This window comes from Physeter macrocephalus, chromosome 3, assembly GCF_002837175.3.
Source record: "Physeter macrocephalus isolate SW-GA chromosome 3, ASM283717v5, whole genome shotgun sequence".
In the NCBI taxonomy this organism is placed as follows: Eukaryota; Metazoa; Chordata; class Mammalia; order Artiodactyla; family Physeteridae; genus Physeter; species Physeter macrocephalus.
The window spans coordinates 21,204,364-21,222,461 of record NC_041216.1 but is presented as its reverse complement, the minus strand read 5'-3'; the positions used below and the strand labels follow the sequence as shown (position 1 = coordinate 21,222,461).

Below are 18,098 nucleotides of genomic sequence, written 5' to 3'. Positions count from 1 at the left end.
GGATCCCACATGCCGCGGAGCGGCTGGGCCCGTGAGCCATGGCCGCTGAGCCTGCGCGTCCGGAGCCTGTGCCCCGCAACGGGAGAGGCCACAACAGTGTGAGGCCCGCATACCACAAAAAAAAAAAAAAAAAAAAAAAAAAAAGAGCTATGCTTATCAATAAGGTGGACATGTCAGTACTCTGTTTGAAAACTGTTATCTTACCATGTTTGCAATTGCTCATGATTGTCACTGTTTTAATGACATACAAACTTTGGGAACATGGTCTTCTGCTTATCGATAACGGATTATGCTATAGCTGGAAGCACCTATTTAGTGAGTCTACCCACCAATATTCCTTTGAAACATTTCTCTTAAGTAGAGCTATCCCGGGTTATTACATTCTACATAATGATGAAAACAGCTTCTGTTTACCATTACTTAGAAAAATTTTGAGTGTAAATTATTGCTTTTTTTTTTTTTTAAGACCCATCAAACAGCTCTTTAAATGCATTACTCATTTTGCTCTGTTTCAGGTTTTGATTATTGGCTTGTGACCCTTAAGGAGGCTTAGATAATCACAATACATAATCGGCACTATATGGCCCAGCTCATTATTGTTTAAGTACAAGTTTTGCCATCCAAGTGTCTGGTTTCTCTGGACCATTTTCCTGTGTAAGCCAGGTTTTTTCACTACCTCCTTTTAGTAGGCAGGACTGGAGTGTCAGATGTGACTACAGGTTTTGAGCATTCCAAAGAGATGGGGGTATTCCTTTATAGAGTGTTTCTTTAATCCAGGGATGGTGTTCTAATGCATCTTCATGGAGTAGTTCAGGTATTTATATAATCCATTCATTCTGGTTATGAGAGATTATTACCACATTTATCATCACCAGGTTTGATTCAGTTGGATATACTGATAGAATGAGTCTTCTAGTTTAGGATTGCATATTTTAAATCACTTTTTGAAAACTTGATTTCTTTATCATTCTTACTCTTCCCAGATACTATATTTTAAATGGCTTACCCCTAATAAGGATTTTAGATATTGCAGAAGGGAATTATTTCTTAGATTTTCATTAAATAGGCTGCCTTTTTTTCTTATAAATGTCTCTTAACACAGGTGTTGTGGATTTAAAATTTTGAGTTTTGAGTTGCACTGCAGTTGCTCTTCTGCAAAGAGCTTCATGTGAGAAGGATTTCATGGTTTGTGACTACAAATGCTGTGTTGAATAGTTTTTTAGGCTGTTAATTTACAGTTGCATTAAGATGTATAATTGTAACTAAGAAAATGATTTTGGGGAATATGACTATTTTGAGAAATATGTAGCTCATATGGACTTGGTTTATTCTGATTTATTTTTTTATTGGCATATCACTAAGTGGTATCCATCCATTGGCTTTTTCAGGATATTGATATTAAGAAAGTAAATGGAGTTCCTCAGTATGCGTTCTTGCAATACTGTGATATTGCCAGCGTTTGTAAGGCTATTAAGAAGATGGATGGGGAATACCTTGGAAATAATCGTCTCAAGGTAAGGGAATTTACATAAGTTATTGTGCTGTTAATAGTTGCGTTTTTTTTAAGATTTGGAGTTTTTTGTTCATATGTCTGATTATTTAAAATTGTAGTAGTACAGTTAGATAACCATAAAGGTGATAAACTTCTTTGCATCCTTATCCTGTTATACTGTTATTAGAGTTAATCCTCGCTTAGCCAGGCAGGATAATTTTTGTGTCAGTTTCTGTTTGATTTTAACCTGATGGTTCCCACTTGAGGTGTTGGTTTGATAAGATTCCTACAGAAGACAAGTTTTCTCAGAATTTTGTTGTTGAATAATTGGTGACTTAACTAATAGAAATTTTGCCTTTTGTATTCAGCTGGGTTTTGGAAAGAGCATGCCTACAAACTGTGTGTGGTTAGATGGGCTTTCTTCAAACGTATCGGATCAATATTTAACACGACATTTCTGCCGATATGGGCCTGTGGTGAAGGTAGGTGGGAGGTTTGGTTGTGTGGTTTCAAGTTACTTCTGACTCCCTTTTTTTGGTATTCTGTCCTTTCAGTCCCAGTTTCTAGTACTGACTTTTTCTTTTCTTTAGTAACTCATACATTAAAATTCTCTTTTCCAAAATTGGGTTTAGAAGAGCATTTACATCTATTAGCTTATGATATGCGTGAGTATTTTGAGAAACTATCTAGAACCCGCCAAAGTGATTAATTTTGGAACTAATCTGCATAATACTGTTAAATAGAATGTTTCTTAGGGATTTCTGTAACTTTATCTCACATTAAAATTAGACAGTCTAATTATATAATTACATTCACACTAATATGTAATTAGACTTGATTTTTTTTTAAAACCATGATGACTTTAAAGGGACACACAACAGAATACTCATCTAACCAATGTTTGTTATGTAACACATTCACAAACATAAACAGGAAAAGGGTCTCTGGACCCCATTCCATTATGTGAAGGTAAAGATTTTAACTTCTTGAAAGCAGATTTACACTGTAGTAGGTATGTTGCATAACTTTGACATTTCTTTAAATGTAGCTTTTGTTGTTTGAAGAAGCACATCTTAAAGACTATTAGTATAAGTAAAAAATCTAGAAGCTTTAAGACAGTAGTGCTGCTTATGACCAAAATTCATTGCAGCTTACTATTTTTTTCTTATTTTTCCTTTGCTATAGTGTAGTTTTTTCTTTTTTTTGCTGAAGTACATTGGATGTACAATATGAAATTTATGTTGATTCAGTACTGTTTACTTTTCCCCCCCTTTTTCAGGGGTGTTGTTTTTTTGAGCCAAAATGAGTCAGTCAACATAAAATAAAGAAATACAGTAAAATAAAGTAAATACAGAAAAACAAAGTAAAGGCATAATATACCTCAAGCCACAATATCCATGGTTCTAAATGGTCCCTATGACATTTTGTTGTGTTTCTAGTATAACATGCATCATCGGAAAAGCCTGAAATTTTTTCTAGAGTAAAAAAATATATATTTTTTTCTTAGCAGTGTCATTGTGATTTAGGATTTTGTTGGGACTGACACTAAGTCTAGTGGATGAGTCTCTTGTTTTTTTTTGTCGTCGTTTTTTTTACAGGTGGTGTTTGACCGCTTAAAAGGCATGGCCCTGGTTCTCTACAATGAAATTGAATATGCACAAGCAGCTGTAAAAGAGACCAAGGGGAGGAAAATCGGTGGGAATAAAATTAAGGTGTGCAGAATGGTTTCAAACAGAAGCAAAACAAAATCGTGTTCAGATCCCAACCTCTTAATAATTGGCATTTTGTTGGTTTACAGGACATGCAGTATATATGGCCTCAGTTTCTAAGGGCGATATTACATTTTTTATATTTGGCTAGCTACTTAAGGGCACAGTGTCTTTTAAACCATTAGCCATAGAACCTTTCCTAAAAATCCTCTCATTCAAGGACGTGTGCTTCTCTACGCCCCAGATACCTGATGCTCACTTGTGTGCTCTTAGTGCAGGCTGGCCCACAGTCACCTGTGGGTTTCTGCACACCCAGGAGCTCCAAGTATCAGTCCAGCTTCTTGAATGATCCTCTCTTCATCTTCTTTCCTCCTCTCCTAAAGAGTGGGTAACCACTGAAAGCACGATATTTGTCTGGTGTTTTTGTTTAGAAACTTTTGTTTATGATAGTTTGAAGGAATTTATGCACTTAATAACTATGACAGTTAGATTGAAATCAGTCTTTTCGAAATAAGATATTGATAGATGGTGGGTATCATGCTTTAGTGACTCTGAGGCCTGGCTGTGAGTAAAGCTCAAATGTTCTTCCATATTTTATTTTATGTTCTAACTGTGGTTCCAGCAAATTATGCACAATAGATTACTGGATTTAGTTGGTCTGATTATTTAATTGACAACCTAGAATCGTGATAGGTATGTTTCAGTTTTCCATATTGCTTTTTACACTCTTCAGGACTGGGTTCTAGAACTTTAAATTGTAATTCTTTATCAAGACTTGTGTAGAATTTGAGAGAGATTTCAGGTTAACGAAATACAGTTTTAGTTATGAGGACTGTTTCACTTAAATGAGATAAGTTATTTTTTCTTGAAATTTATCCAGAAGGCTATGTTGGGAAGAATTTTTCAAATTTGGTAACACTTTCCATCATTAAAATCTGAAACTTGCATTAAACACGCAGTATTCTTTTTTTTTAAAGGTGGATTTTGCAAATCGGGAAAGTCAGCTGGCATTTTATCACTGTATGGAAAAATCTGGTCAAGATATCAGAGACTTTTATGAAATGTTAGCAGAAAGAAGGTATGTATTTTAAACCTATCACCATAGCTTGAATTTTAAAATTTCTAATACATAAAATTTAGATGGGATTAAATTCTGTTTTTTACCCCTTATTGCTACTCTCATTCCCCCCAAACTTATCCCTTTTATCCCCACATACAGAAAGAAACACATAAAAAACACATAAAGGGACTTCCCTGGTGGTCCAGTGGGTAAGAATCCGCCTTCCAACACAGGGGACACCGGTTTGATCCCTGGTCTGGGAACTAAGATCCCACATGCCGTGGGACGGCTAAGCCTGCGTGCCGCAACTACTGAGCCTGCATCCTCAGGAGCCCGCGTGCCACATTGAAAGATCCCGCATGCCGCAACTAAGACCTGATGCAGCTGAATAAATAAATATTTTTAAAAAACAAAACAAAAACAAACACACATAAGAACTGATTTTTATGGATCCAGTTTTCATGTAGCTCATGGGCGTTGGGGTATTTTCTCCCTGAGAATACTCATTAAAAGAGTTACTGTTTTCCAGATTATAACTATGTACAAATCATTTTGCCTTACAGTTTTAAATTAAATATAACATGTTGAAATGCATTGTAAACTTTTTTTTTTTTAATTTATTTTTGGCTTTGTTGGGTCTTCATTGCTGCGTGGGCTTTCTCTAGTTGCGGCGAGCAGGGGCTACTCTTCGTTGCGGTGCACAGGCGTCTCATTGCAGTGGCTTCTCGTTGCAGAGCACGGGCTCTAGGTGCGTGGGCTTCAGTAGTTGTGGCACATGGGCTCAGTAGTTGTGGCTCGCGGGCTCTAGAGCGCAGGCTCAGTAGTTGTGGCACACAGGCCTAGTTGCTCCGTGGCATGTGGGATCTTCCCGGACCAGGGCTCGAACCCGTGTCCCCTGCTTTGGCAGGTGGATTCTTAACCACTGTGCCACCAGGGAAGCCCCGCGTTGTAAACTATTAAATGCCCTGTGAACTTAGTAGTGACAACATCCAGGTTGTCACCATGCATGAGCTCATAGAATTAATTTTAAAAAACAAAAACTTTCAAAAGACTGTCAAGAGCTTTGTTTTAAATTCAGATCTCTTAAATTTGTGAATCAGTAAGCCAAAGCTGATGTAAATTGGTAAGTTTAGCTGTGTAAAAAGTAAACCTTGGGGGGCTTCCCTGGTGGCGCAGTGGTTGCGCGTCTGCCTGCCGATGCAGGGGAACCGGGTTCGCGCCCCGGTCTGGGAGGATCCCACATGCCGCGGAGCGGCTGGGCCCGTGAGCCATGGCCGCTGAGCCTGCGTGTCCGGAGCCTGTCCTCCGCAACGGGAGAGGCCACAACAGAGGGAGGCCCGCATACCACAAAAAAAAAAAAAAAAAAAAGGTAAACCTTGGGAATTTCTTGGCGGTCCAGTGGTTAGGACTGGGTGATTTCACTGCCGTGGGCCTGGGTTCAATCCCTGGTCAGGGAACTAAGATCCTGCAAGCCATGAGGCGCGACCAAAAAAAAAAGAAAAGAAAAGTAAACCTTACTTCTCCTTGTTAATGTTTTCAGTCATGGGACTGTAGTATTTTTTTCTGCAGCTTGTGGGAACATTTCACAGTCGTTTAAGGTCTCACAGTCTGAATCAGGCTGTCTCCGTTAGCTTAAAAATTGCCCCAGAACTGATGATTCTTTTTTAGACTAAATATATTAAAACATCCTAACAGTGTCACCAGGTTCCTCAGTAGCTGATCACATTTGAAAATGGAAACTATCATCCATATGATGAACCTGTTTGTCCAAACATGCCTCTGATTAAGTCTCCTGGAATGTTACTACTAGTTCTCCACCCCTGTAGATGTGTATTAGACAAAAGACCATTTGACAAATGCCTTTAGACACTCAAGTTCAAGTATAAAAGGGCTTTATGACAAGGATGAGGCAAAATCCTGATCGTGCTACCAGATACCTGTTGAATGCATTCCCTTTTTACTGCCTCTTCTTGCCACTTCATTTTTGTTTAAATCATAGAAGGTATATATTTATTTTTCATTTCCTCATGGAGTATTCTGTAATGGTCATTGAATACTTGAGAGGTTTTTTAATGAAAAATGTCCCCTATAGCCAAATTTCCAAAAGGTTGAACTAAGGTTTCGATGGTTTTTCACTAGTGGATTGGAATCCACTTTCTAAATTTCTCTCTCTCTCTCTCTCTCTCTCTCTCTCTGTGTGTGTGTGTGTGTGTGTGTGTGTGTGTGTGTGTGTGTGTGTGTGTGTGAGACAGAGAGAGAGAATGAACATATGTAAGAGAACATATGTGTCTGTAGGGAGGGTTCTCCATCTTGGCGGCCCTCATCCCCCACCCCAGCAGTCTGAAGTCATTGTTAATACTTTAAGTGCTTATAGGAATTCTTACCTATAAGTGAGTGAAAAGTGTGTTGATGGTCTAGTGGCACTTAAGACATAAAAATTCCATTAAAATTCTCTGTGTGCACATTAAATATTTTTCAAAGAACGGTATCTTGTGAGGGTTGGATAATGTTGTGTGGGTGTTAATTTTTGTGTATTATCACTTAAATTCACTCACTTTACTGATGATCTGGCTCTGGCTTTGTTCTTTGGTTCTTACATGTGGTTATTTATCTCTGTTGAATGGAGTTTACCTCCTAAAGTGGGAAGCAGGAGGGTGTGGGACTTCACTGTGACCCGGTTTTGCCCCATTTGGTTTCAGATGGCAGTGCTTCTAGAATGCCTTCCTTGCAGTAGAACTTGAGAATCTTTGCCCTTTCCATAGAGTGGAAGGGAGTCATCCCACTGGACAGGTGATGAATAAGTGGGGAAATAAAAAAGCTTTACCCCTAATGACAGTTCAGCTCAGGAATGCAAATGATGACCCATCTACATAGTACCCTGCAGTTTAAAAGTAATATTTCTTTTATTCCCTTAAATACAGTGTCAGGGAAATAGGGCCGTGGCTCTTGTCATATATTACTTATGGTGGGAACTGAAGATCAGATGACTTTGCTGATAAGGTCACAGGCTAGTAAGTGGTTGGGCTGGGGGTAAACCCAGGGCTCCTACCTGCTAATGCATTGAGCCTTACAGTTTACCAAAGTGATTCTCAAGACATTTATAGGGTCACATTATGCTTTAGATGAATTTCCCACCTACTTAAGGTAGTTTGCATATTGTGCAGTCATGGGAACAGAGTTCTCTGAAAACCTGACATTTCAAAGTTCCTCAGGGTCCTGCCAGAGCCTTTTGTATATAGTACCAGTGTGCAGTTGTATTGTCTCTTGCATAAGTTGAGTTCCTTGGTGGCAGGAATGCTCACTTCTTTTGGTAGAGCCCGGCAAAATATGTACAAAATCATCATCTATCAAACTGAACAGTGCAGCACTAATGTTTACACGTATACCTTTTGACTTCTGTAACTTTTTTTTCTTTCATATTTTGGATATAGTTTTAGTTTGCTTATTTTAGAAAATATCTGGAAACCATTTTTAAACGTACTTTTAATGCAGGCAGCAAACCTAGTGGCCATTCTAGGTGTCTTAACCACTTTATATTAGAAAGTTAGGGAATTCCCTGGCGGTCCAGTGGTTAGGACTCGGCACTTTTATTGCCAGGAGCCCAGGTTCAACCCCTGGTCAGGGAACTAAGATCCCACAAGCAGTGCTGTGGCCAAAGGAGAAAAGAAAGCTTGTAGTGTGTTCACCTTTACATAATGAAAGTGATGCTTCCTTGGAGTTTGTATTTATGATCGTGATGAGTTAAATTAGCCTAATTTCATTCCTAGTAACATCTATTTGCAAGATGGCTGGCCAGTATTGAGGCAAAGAATCTGATTCCTGTGGAACTGTAGAAGGATCATCTTGAATCCAATTAAGTCAGATATCATAGATATGTCATAAACTATTCTCTTTGAAATGAGAAAGCTCAGTATAAATGCATAAAATAATGTGTTATTGATGCTTCCAGTCTAGATGCTTCATTTGCTATTGAAAATGGGTTAGAACATTGCCCAATAGCAACTTTGACATATTTTTCTAAGTTTCATTTTTTTCAACAAATGAGTACCTGCTGTGAGCCAAGAAGACAAAAGCTCATGTCTTCAGAGGTTTAAGTTCTAGGTTCGTTATGTTTCATTGAGCCGTCATTGACAGTACTATGTAGACTGAGTAAGCCATACTTGCTTGAAAGACAAAAATGGAAAGTGAACAAGAGTAAAGGAATTGGCCTCTATTATAGGTGAATTTCATTTTATACACCATACATGTTCTTGCATGTAAATTTAATCCTATTTTGAATGCACTGGGACGTGTTACTGTGGGAGAAAATCTGAGGTGAATTCTTTTACAATTAAGGAATTATCTCACACAGTTTGTAATCACCTAATTTGTTAGTTGGCAGGTTGGGGAAAAGTAACATTTACTGAAGGCCAAGTATGTGCCTTGTATTATGTTAGGAAAGTTTTTACAAATGTTATCTTACTTAATCTTCTTAAGAGCTTTGTGAAGAAGAGTTATCATTTTGTAAGTGAGGAGACTGAGCCCAGGGACACTTGGCCCCCAGTGTGTGTGGGGATTTGTTTCGTTTTGTTTTGTTTTTTTAATATTTATTTGGCTGCGCCGGGTCTTAGTTGCGGCACATAGGATCTAGTTCCCTGACCCGGGATTGAACCTGGGCCCCCTGTATTGTGAGCGCGGACTCTTAGCCACTCGACCACCAGGGAAGTCCCCAGTGTGTTTTTTTAAATTGTGAATTGAGGTAGAGGTGTTACCGATATACAGGTTGCATAGGTGGGAAGATTTTAGTTAAATGGTTATCTTTTCAAACAGTACATTTGTTTCCCAAGTTGTGGTAAGAATATCTTTTGGCAGGAAAGTAATTATGAAAGACTTAGAAATGTGGGATGTGATCTGTTTAATACTAGTGCTCATCATAAGTCACGAAAACTGATACCAAAAGAATAAAAAGGGGCTGAAGCACTGCTGTCCAAGTCCAATAGAAATGTAATGCAAGCCGTCTATGTGGTTTTACATTTTCTAGTAAAACTAATTTTATTTAACCCAGTGTCTGAAATACTGTTTCAACATATACTCAATCTGAATAAATTATTGAAGTGTTTCTTTTGTTTTTTTTTTTTTTGAAACTAAGTCTACCAAATCCAGTGTGTATTTTACACTCACACCTCAACTGAGACCAGCCAAATTTCAAGTTCTCAGCAGCCACATGTGGCTTGTAGGTATGGTATTGGACAGTGCAGTTCTAAGGATTAAAAAATGGAAAAGATTTTTGGAAGCAGGACTTTGTAATCTCATATGTATGATTAATGTGTAAGTGACGAGGAAACAAAAAACTAATACATTCTTTTTTGTCTTTGGCAGAGAAGAACGAAGGGGATCATATGACTATAGCCAAGATCGTACATATTATGAGAATGTTCGTACTCCAGGCACATATGCTGAGGATTCCAGACGGGACTACCCAGCTCGAGGGAGAGAATTTTATTCAGAATGGGAAACTTACCAAGGAGACTACTATGAATCACGATATTACGATGATCCCCGGGAATACAGGGATTACAGAAATGATCCTTATGAACAAGATATTCGGGAATACAGTTACAGGCAAAGGGAACGAGAAAGAGAACGTGAAAGATTTGAGTCTGACCGGGACAGAGACCATGAGAGGAGGCCGATTGAACGCAGTCAGAGTCCAGTTCACTTGCGACGCCCACAGAGTCCCGGAGCATCACCCTCACAGTCAGAGAGATTGCCTAGTGATTCCGAGAGGAGGATTTACAGCCGATCCTCAGACCGGAGTGGAAGCTGTAGCTCACTTTCCCCTCCAAGATACGATAAACTTGACAAACCTCGATTGGAACGCTATACAAAAAATGAAAAGACAGATAAAGAACGAACTTTTGATCCTGAGAGAGTGGAAAGAGAGAGACGTTTAATAAGGAAGGAAAAGGTGGAGAAGGACAAAACTGACAAGCAGAAACGGAAAGGAAAAGTTCATTCCCCTAGTTCTCAGTCTTCAGAAACAGACCAAGAAAATGAGAGAGAACAAAGCCCTGAAAAATCAAGGAGTTCTAATAAACTGAGCAGAGAGAAAGCTGACAAAGAAGGAGTAGCAAAAAACCGCTTGGAACTCATGCCTTGTGTGGTTTTGACTCGAGTGAAAGAAAAAGAGGGGAAGGTTATTGACCACACTCCTTTGGAAAAGCTGAAAGCCAAGCTTGATAATGACACTGTCAAGTCTTCTGCCTTAGATCAGAAACTTCAGGTCTCTCAGACAGAGCCTGCAAAATCTGAGTTGTCTAAACTAGAATCTGTTAGAATGAAAGCGCCAAAGGAAAGGGGGCTTTCAAGCCACATAGAAGTGGTAGATAAGGAAGGCAGGCCTAAACCCAGGAAGCACCTAAAACCAGAGCAAACTGTTGATGGGGTAAGTGCTGTGGATCTGGAGAAGCTGGAAGCGAGGAAAAGGCGTTTTGCAGATTCCAATTTGAAAGCAGAAAGGCAAAAATCAGATGTTAAGAAAAGTAGCCCAGAGATGGAAGATGCTCGGGTGCTTTTAAAGAAACAGCCTGACATATCATCTAGAGATGTCATTCTACTGAGGGAAGGAGAGTCTGAAAAAAAGACGGTGAGGAAAGAAGTTCTTAAAAGAGAACCTAAAAAAATCAAACTAGACAGACTTAATGCCGTTCCCAGCCCCAAAGAGTGTCAGGAGCTTGCCGGCATTTCTGCTGGGACTGCGTCAAGGCCCGGCTCAGACCTGCAAGCGAGGCTGAGAGAAGCAGCAGGTGAGTCTGTGGGAAATCAAGAAATCCAGTCAAACAAACCCACTCCTTCAAAACCACCACTCAAACAGCTGGAGCTGTTAGATGATCAAGGACCAGAGAGAGAAGATAATAGGAAAAACTATTGCAGTCTTCGTGATGAACCACTTGAATGTAAATCAGGCCAAGATAAACCACATTCAGTAAATACCGAAGAAAAAATTGGCATTGATATTGATCACACGCAGAGTTACCGAAAACAAATGGAGCAGAGTCGTAGAAAACAGCAGATGGAGATGGAAATAGCCAAGTCCGAAAAGTTTGGCAGTCCTAAAAAAGATGTGGATGAATATGAAAGACGTAGTCTTGTTCACGAGGTCGGCAAACCCCCTCAGGATGTCACTGACGACTCTCCTCCCAGCAAAAAGAAAAGGATGGACCATGTTGATTTTGACATCTGCACCAAGAGGGAACGGAACTACAGAAGTTCACGCCAAATCAGTGAAGATTCTGAAAGGACTGGTGGTTCCCCCAGTATCCGACATGGTTCCTTCCATGAGGACGATGACCCTGTTGGTTCCCCTAGGGTAATGTCAATAAAAGGGTCTCCTAAAGTAGATGAAAAAGGTCTCCCCTATTCTAATATAACAGTCAGAGAAGAGTCCTTAAAATTTAATCCTTATGATTCTAGCAGGAGAGAACAGATGGCAGACATGGCCAAAATAAAGCTATCTGTCTTGAATCCTGAAGATGAACTAAATCGGTGGGACTCTCAGATGAAACAAGATGCCAGCAGGTTTGATGTGAGTTTCCCAAACAGCATAATTAAGAGAGACAGCCTTCGAAAGAGGTCTGTACGTGACTTGGAACCTGGTGAGGTGCCTTCTGATTCTGATGAAGATGGTGAACACAAATCTCACTCACCCAGAGCCTCTGCATTATTTGAAAGTTCTCGATTGTCTTTTTTATTGAGGGACAGAGAAGACAAACTACGTGAGAGAGATGAAAGACTCTCCAGTTCTTTAGAAAGGAACAAATTCTATTCTTTTGCATTGGATAAGACAATCACACCAGACACTAAGGCTTTGCTTGAAAGAGCTAAATCCCTGTCTTCATCTCGAGAAGAAAATTGGTCTTTTCTTGATTGGGACTCCCGATTCGCTAATTTTCGAAACAACAAAGATAAAGAAAAGGTTGACTCTGCTCCAAGACCTATTCCATCCTGGTACATGAAAAAGAAGAAAATTCGGACTGATTCAGAAGGGAAAATGGATGATAAGAAAGATGACCATAAAGAAGAAGAACAGGAAAGGCAAGAATTATTTGCTTCTCGTTTTTTACACAGCTCAATCTTTGAACAAGATTCCAAGCGATTGCAGCATCTAGAGAGAAAAGATGAAGAATCTGACTTCGTTTCTGGCAGGTTATATGGGAGGCAGACATCTGATGGTGTGAATAGCACAACTGATTTGATTCAAGAGCCAGTAGTTCTTTTCCATAGCAGATTTATGGAACTCACACGAATGCAACAGAAAGAAAAAGAAAAAGACCAAAAACCCAAAGAGGCCGAGAAACAGGAGGATACAGAGGATCACCCCAAGACCCCAGAATCTGCTTCTGAAAATACAGAGTCAGAACTGAAAACTCCACCTTCGACTGGGCCTCCTGGTGTCACAGCTGTAGCTCCAGAGTCTGCAGCAGCATCACTGGAGAAGACAGCTGGTGAAAAAACAGGAGAGCTGCCTTCGGTGACAGAAGAGAAGACCACTGAGCCAGCCTCTGTCTCAGAAGAAGCAAAACCTGTATCTGATCTGACTCCCATCGCTGTGGAACAACCTGAACAAGTAGACTTGCCCCCAGGAGTGGACACCAGGAAAGACGTTGCTGAGACTCCTTTAGTTGTTGAAGAAAGTTCATCAGTCGATCAGCTGCCTTATTTGGATGCCAAGCCTCCAACTCCTGGGGCCTCATTTTCCCAGGTAGAGATCAGTGTAGATCCAGAGCCTGACGGTACCCAGACACTTTCAAAACCGACTCAGAAGCCTGAGGAAGCCGATGAGCCAAAAGTGGAGAAGCCAGACTCAGCTGCTAACGTCGAACCTAATGCAAGTCAAAAAGCTGAAGATGTTCACGAGGTCCCGCCTCCAGCTACTGAAGGTGTAGAGGTTGATCCTCCAGTTACTGCAAAAGATAAAAAGCCGAACAAAAGTAAACGTTCCAAGACCCCCATTCAGGCAGCTGCAGCAAGTATCGTGGAGAAGCCTGTCACAAGGAAGAGTGAGAGGATAGACCGGGAAAAGCTCAAGCGGTCCAGTTCTCCTCGGGGAGAAGCACAGAAGCTTTTAGAATTGAAGATGGAGGCAGAGAAGATTACAAGGGCTGCCTCTAAAAACTCATCCATGGACCCTGAACACCCTGAGCCAAGCTTGCCCCTCAGCCGAACTAGGCGCCGGAATGTAAGGAGTGTCTACGCGACCATGGGTGACCATGAGAGCCGCTCTCCAGTCAAGGAGCCCGTTGAGCAACCACGAGTGACCAGGAAGAGACTGGAGCGGGAGCTTCAGGAGGCCGCAGTGGTTCCTACAACCCCTAGGAGGGGGAGGCCTCCAAAAACACGCCGTCGAGCTGATGAAGATGATGAGACCGAGGCAAAAGAGCCAGTGGAGACAGTCAAACCAGCTGAGGGATGGAGATCCCCGCGATCCCAAAAAGTAGCTGCTGGTGTCCAACAAGGGAAAAAGGGGAAAAACGAACCAAAAGTTGATGCCGAACGTCCTGAGGCCACCACTGAGGTGAGTCCCCAATTAAACGTGAAAGAAAGTAACACAAAATCCAAGACTGATAAAGAAGAAGCAGGAAGCGAACAAAAACGTGATAGAAAAGAAATGAGCACAGACAAAAATCCACCCGAAACGCCCCCAGTTGAGGTGGTGGAGAAAAAAACAGCCCCTGAGAAAAACTCCAAGTCCAAGAGAGGAAGATCTCGAAACTCTAGATCAGCAGTGGACAAATCTGCAAATCTGAGAAACGTGGAAGCCACTGTAAGTCCCAGCGTGGCTGCAGGCCCTTCGGGACTGCCAGCGGAGGCGGCGGCTACGGTCGTGGCAGTTTCCCCTGAGAAGAGCGAGAGTCCCCAAGAGGAGGGTAGTTTATCGTTGCGTTTGAACAGTGAGCCAGCTGATCTGGACAAGGAACCAGAGAAGGAAGATGGGTCTGCCTCTAAGCCGTCCCCAGAAGCAAATCAGTTAGCCAAGCAGATGGAGCTGGAACAGGCCGTGGAGAACATCGAGAAGCTCGCGGAAACCTCCACCCCCACGGCTTTCAAGGCGGCAGCTGCAGATGCCCCAGAGGGCCTCTCCACGGAGGACCGGGACAAGCCCGCACACCAAGCCAGCGAAACAGAGCTGGCTGCGGCCATCGGTTCCATCATCAATGACATTTCTGGGGAGCCAGAAAACTTCCCAGCACCTCCACCTTACCCTACAGAGTCTCAGACAGATCTGCAGTCTCCTGAGGAAGGAATGGAGCCTGAGACCGATGAGGCTGTGTCTGGCATCTTGGAGACTGAGGCTGCTACAGAATCTTCCAGGCCACCAGGCAGTGCACCTGACCCCTCAGCAGGCCCGGCAGATACCAAGGAAGCCAGAGAGAACAGCAGCGAAACCTCCCACCCAGTGCCGGAAGTCAAAGGATCAAAAGAAGCAGAAGTTACTCTTGCTCGGAAAGACAAAGGGCGCCAGAAGACCACTCGATCACGCCGCAAACGGAATACAAACAAGAAAACTGGGGGCGCGACAGAGACCCATGTCTCTGAACCTGACCAAGTTCAAAGCAAGAGCCCTGCTACAAGTGAGGGGGCCACGATACAGCCCCCAGAAACTCCACAGGAAGAAAAGCAGAGTGACAAGCCCCAGTCCACTCCCCCTGAGTCATGTGCTTCTGACCCAAGCAAGACTACATCCCAGGGAAATTTGTCGCAAGAAAGCAGTGTTGAAGAAAAGACTCCAACCAAAGCATCTGCGCTCCCAGACCTTCCCCCGGCCTCACAGCCAGCCCCCGTGGATGACGAGCCTCGAGCCAGATTCAAGGTGCATTCCATCATTGAAAGTGACCCGGTGACCCCGCCCAGTGACTCAAGCATGCCCACCCCCCCAATACCTTCTGTAACGATAGCAAAGCTCCCACCCCCTGTCGCTGCTGGGGGGATCCCACACCAGAGTCCCCCGACGAAGGTGACAGAGTGGATCACGAGGCAGGAGGAGCCACGGGCGCAATCCACCCCATCTCCGGCCCTTCCCCCAGACACGAAGGCCTCTGACGTAGACACCAGCTCCAGTACGCTGAGGAAGATCCTCATGGACCCTAAATACGTATCTGCCACGGGCGTCACTTCCACGAGTGTCACAACTGCCATTGCAGAGCCTGTCAGTGCTGCCCCTTGCCTGCATGAGGCACTGCCCCCTCCGGTTGAATCTAAAAAGCCTCTTTTAGAAGAAAAAGCAGCAGCTCCAGTAACTAACACCTCCGACACACAGGCCTCAGAGGTTCCAGTAGCCACTGACAAAGAAAAGGTGACTCCAGTCATTGCTCCAAAAATTACTTCTGTTATTAGCCGGATGCCTGTCAGCATTGATTTGGAGAATTCACAAAAGATAACTCTGGCGAAACCAGCTCCTCAGACCCTGACTGGCCTGGTGAGCGCCCTGACCGGCCTGGTGAATGTCTCCTTGGTTCCAGTGAATGCGCTGGCCGGCCCAGTGAATGCCCTGAAAGGCCCTGTGAAGGGCTCAGTGGCCACGCTGAAAGGCTTGGTGAACACTCCCGCTGGCCCCGTGAACGTCCTAAAGGGACCAGTGAATGTTCTGACGGGGCCCGTGAATGTTCTCACGGCTCCAGTGAACGCCGCCACGGGCACAGTGAACACTGCCGCGGGTGCAGTGACAGTTTCCGCGGGTGCGGTGACTGCTGCATCTGGGGTTGTGACTGCCGCGACAACAGGTGCAGTGACTGTGGCAGGTGCAGTGATTGCACCATCCGCAAAGTGCCGACAGAGATCCGGCACTAATGACAACAGTCGGTTCCACCCAGGGTCTATGTCTGTGATTGACGACCGTCCGGCAGACACGGGCTCTGGCGCTGGGCTGCGTGTGAACACTTCAGAAGGGGTTGTGCTGCTGAGCTATTCGGGGCAGAAGACAGAAGGCCCACAGCGGATCAGTGCCAAGATTAGCCAGATCCCCCCGGCAAGTGCGATGGACATTGAGTTTCAGCAGTCGGTGTCCAAGTCCCAGGCCAAACCCGATTCTGTCACGCCATCTCAGCCTCCGCCCAAAGGCCCTCAAGCTCCTTCAGGCTATGCAAACGTGGCCACCCATTCTACTCTGGTACTAACTGCCCAGACCTATAACGCATCTCCTGTGATTTCATCGGTTAAGGCTGACCGTCCGTCCTTGGAGAAGCCTGAGCCCATTCATCTCTCTGTGTCCACACCCGTCACCCAGGGTGGCACAGTAAAGGTCCTCACCCAGGGCATAAACACACCCCCGGTGCTGGTTCACAACCAGCTGGTCCTCACCCCAAGCATAGTCACCACTAACAAAAAGCTTGCTGACCCCGTCACCCTCAAAATAGAGACCAAGGTCCTTCAGCCAGCAAACCTGGGGTCCACTCTTACACCCCACCACCCTCCTGCTCTGCCCAGCAAACTGCCTGCAGAAGTGAACCACGTCACCTCGGGGCCCAGCACCCCGACAGATCGGACTGTCTCCCATTTGGCAGCCACCAAGCCAGATGTGCATTCCCCTCGACCTAGCGGGCCGGCTCCGTCCCCATTCCCGAGGGCATGCCACCCCAGTAGCACCACGTCCGCCGCGCTCTCCACTAATGCCACGGTCATGCTGGCTGCGGGCATTCCTGTGCCGCAGTTCATCTCTAGCATCCACCCAGAGCAGTCCGTCATCATGCCACCCCACAGCATCACCCAGACCGTGTCGCTCAGCCACCTGTCACAGGGCGAGGTGAGGATGAACACACCCACATTGCCCAGCATCACCTACAGCATCCGGCCAGAGACGCTTCACTCTCCTCGGGCCCCTCTGCAGCCCCAGCAAATAGAGGTGCGGGCCCCGCAGCGCGCGGGCACCCCACAGCCAGCCGCAGCTGGTGTGCCCGCCCTGGCCTCCCAGCACCCTCCAGAGGAAGAAGTGCATTATCACCTCCCCGTTGCTCGAGCCGCAGCCCCTGTGCAGTCGGAGGTGCTGGTCATGCAGTCTGAGTACCGACTACACCCGTACACTGTGCCCCGGGATGTGAGGATCATGGTGCATCCTCACGTGACGGCCGTCAGCGAGCAGCCCCGGGCAGCGGACGGGGTGGTGAAAGTGCCACCAGCCAGCAAGGCCCCTCAGCAACCAGGGAAAGAAGCCGCCAAGGTGGCAGATGCCAAAGCCGCCCCCGCCGCCGCCCCCGCCCCCCACGGTGAGGCCCGCATCCTCACCGTCACGCCCAGCAACCAGCTGCAGGGGCTGCCTCTGACCCCGCCCGTGGTGGTGACCCACGGGGTGCAGATCGTGCACTCCAGCGGGGAGCTCTTTCAGGAGTACAGGTACGGGGACATCCGCACCTACCACGGCCCGGCTCAGCTCGCGCACGCGCAGTTTCCTGCTGCTGCCTCCATTGGCCTGCCTTCCCGGACCAAGGGTCCTGCTCAGGTGAGAGCGCCAGAAATCTACCTTCTGGGCCAAATAGTGGTGGAGGTGCCAGTAAGGTCCCTAAAATATGTTGTCCGTGTTGTGGATTTAAAGAGGCGCTTCCTAAATTTCAGGATGGAGGGGTGAATCATAGCACGGAGAGCTATGGAGGGAGCTCACTGTGGGAGCAGGTGGTGTGGCAGCTCTTGCCTGCCGGGGGTAAGAAGGTAGGGAACAGGTGACCTTTCACCGGAACCCTCAATCCTGAATGCCCGAGAGCATGGCCGTCTGGTTAAAGCCCCTTCCGGGGGCCTGGCCTACAGGAGATGCCCTGCAGCTGACTTGCCCAGGGGCTCACGGCTGCTTGGTTGGGGCAGGATGTTGTTG

At 44.8% G+C, this 18,098-nt stretch overlaps 1 protein-coding gene and 1 non-coding gene across 5 annotated transcripts in view; both read left to right on the top strand.

The window, feature by feature from the left end:
* The window catches only part of SPEN (spen family transcriptional repressor), an 84,635-nt gene that overhangs the window by 63,626 nt on the left and 2,911 nt on the right, over positions 1 to 18,098 (top strand). For 3 of the 4 annotated variants that reach the window (XM_024125445.3, XM_055083747.1, XM_007128352.4), the window contains 5 exons: positions 1,389 to 1,514; positions 1,861 to 1,974; positions 3,091 to 3,204; positions 4,179 to 4,279; positions 9,620 to 17,732. In XM_024125445.3, coding sequence (XP_023981213.1) covers positions 1,389 to 1,514; positions 1,861 to 1,974; positions 3,091 to 3,204; positions 4,179 to 4,279; positions 9,620 to 17,732 — 8,568 coding nt within the window. The remainder of the gene's footprint in view (positions 1 to 1,388; positions 1,515 to 1,860; positions 1,975 to 3,090; positions 3,205 to 4,178; positions 4,280 to 9,619; positions 17,733 to 18,098) is intronic. The other variant, XM_024125446.3, reaches the window with a different exon arrangement.
* Positions 7,815 to 7,887, top strand: TRNAK-UUU (transfer RNA lysine (anticodon UUU)). Its single transcript has one exon. It is a non-coding gene; the product is annotated as a tRNA-Lys (tRNA).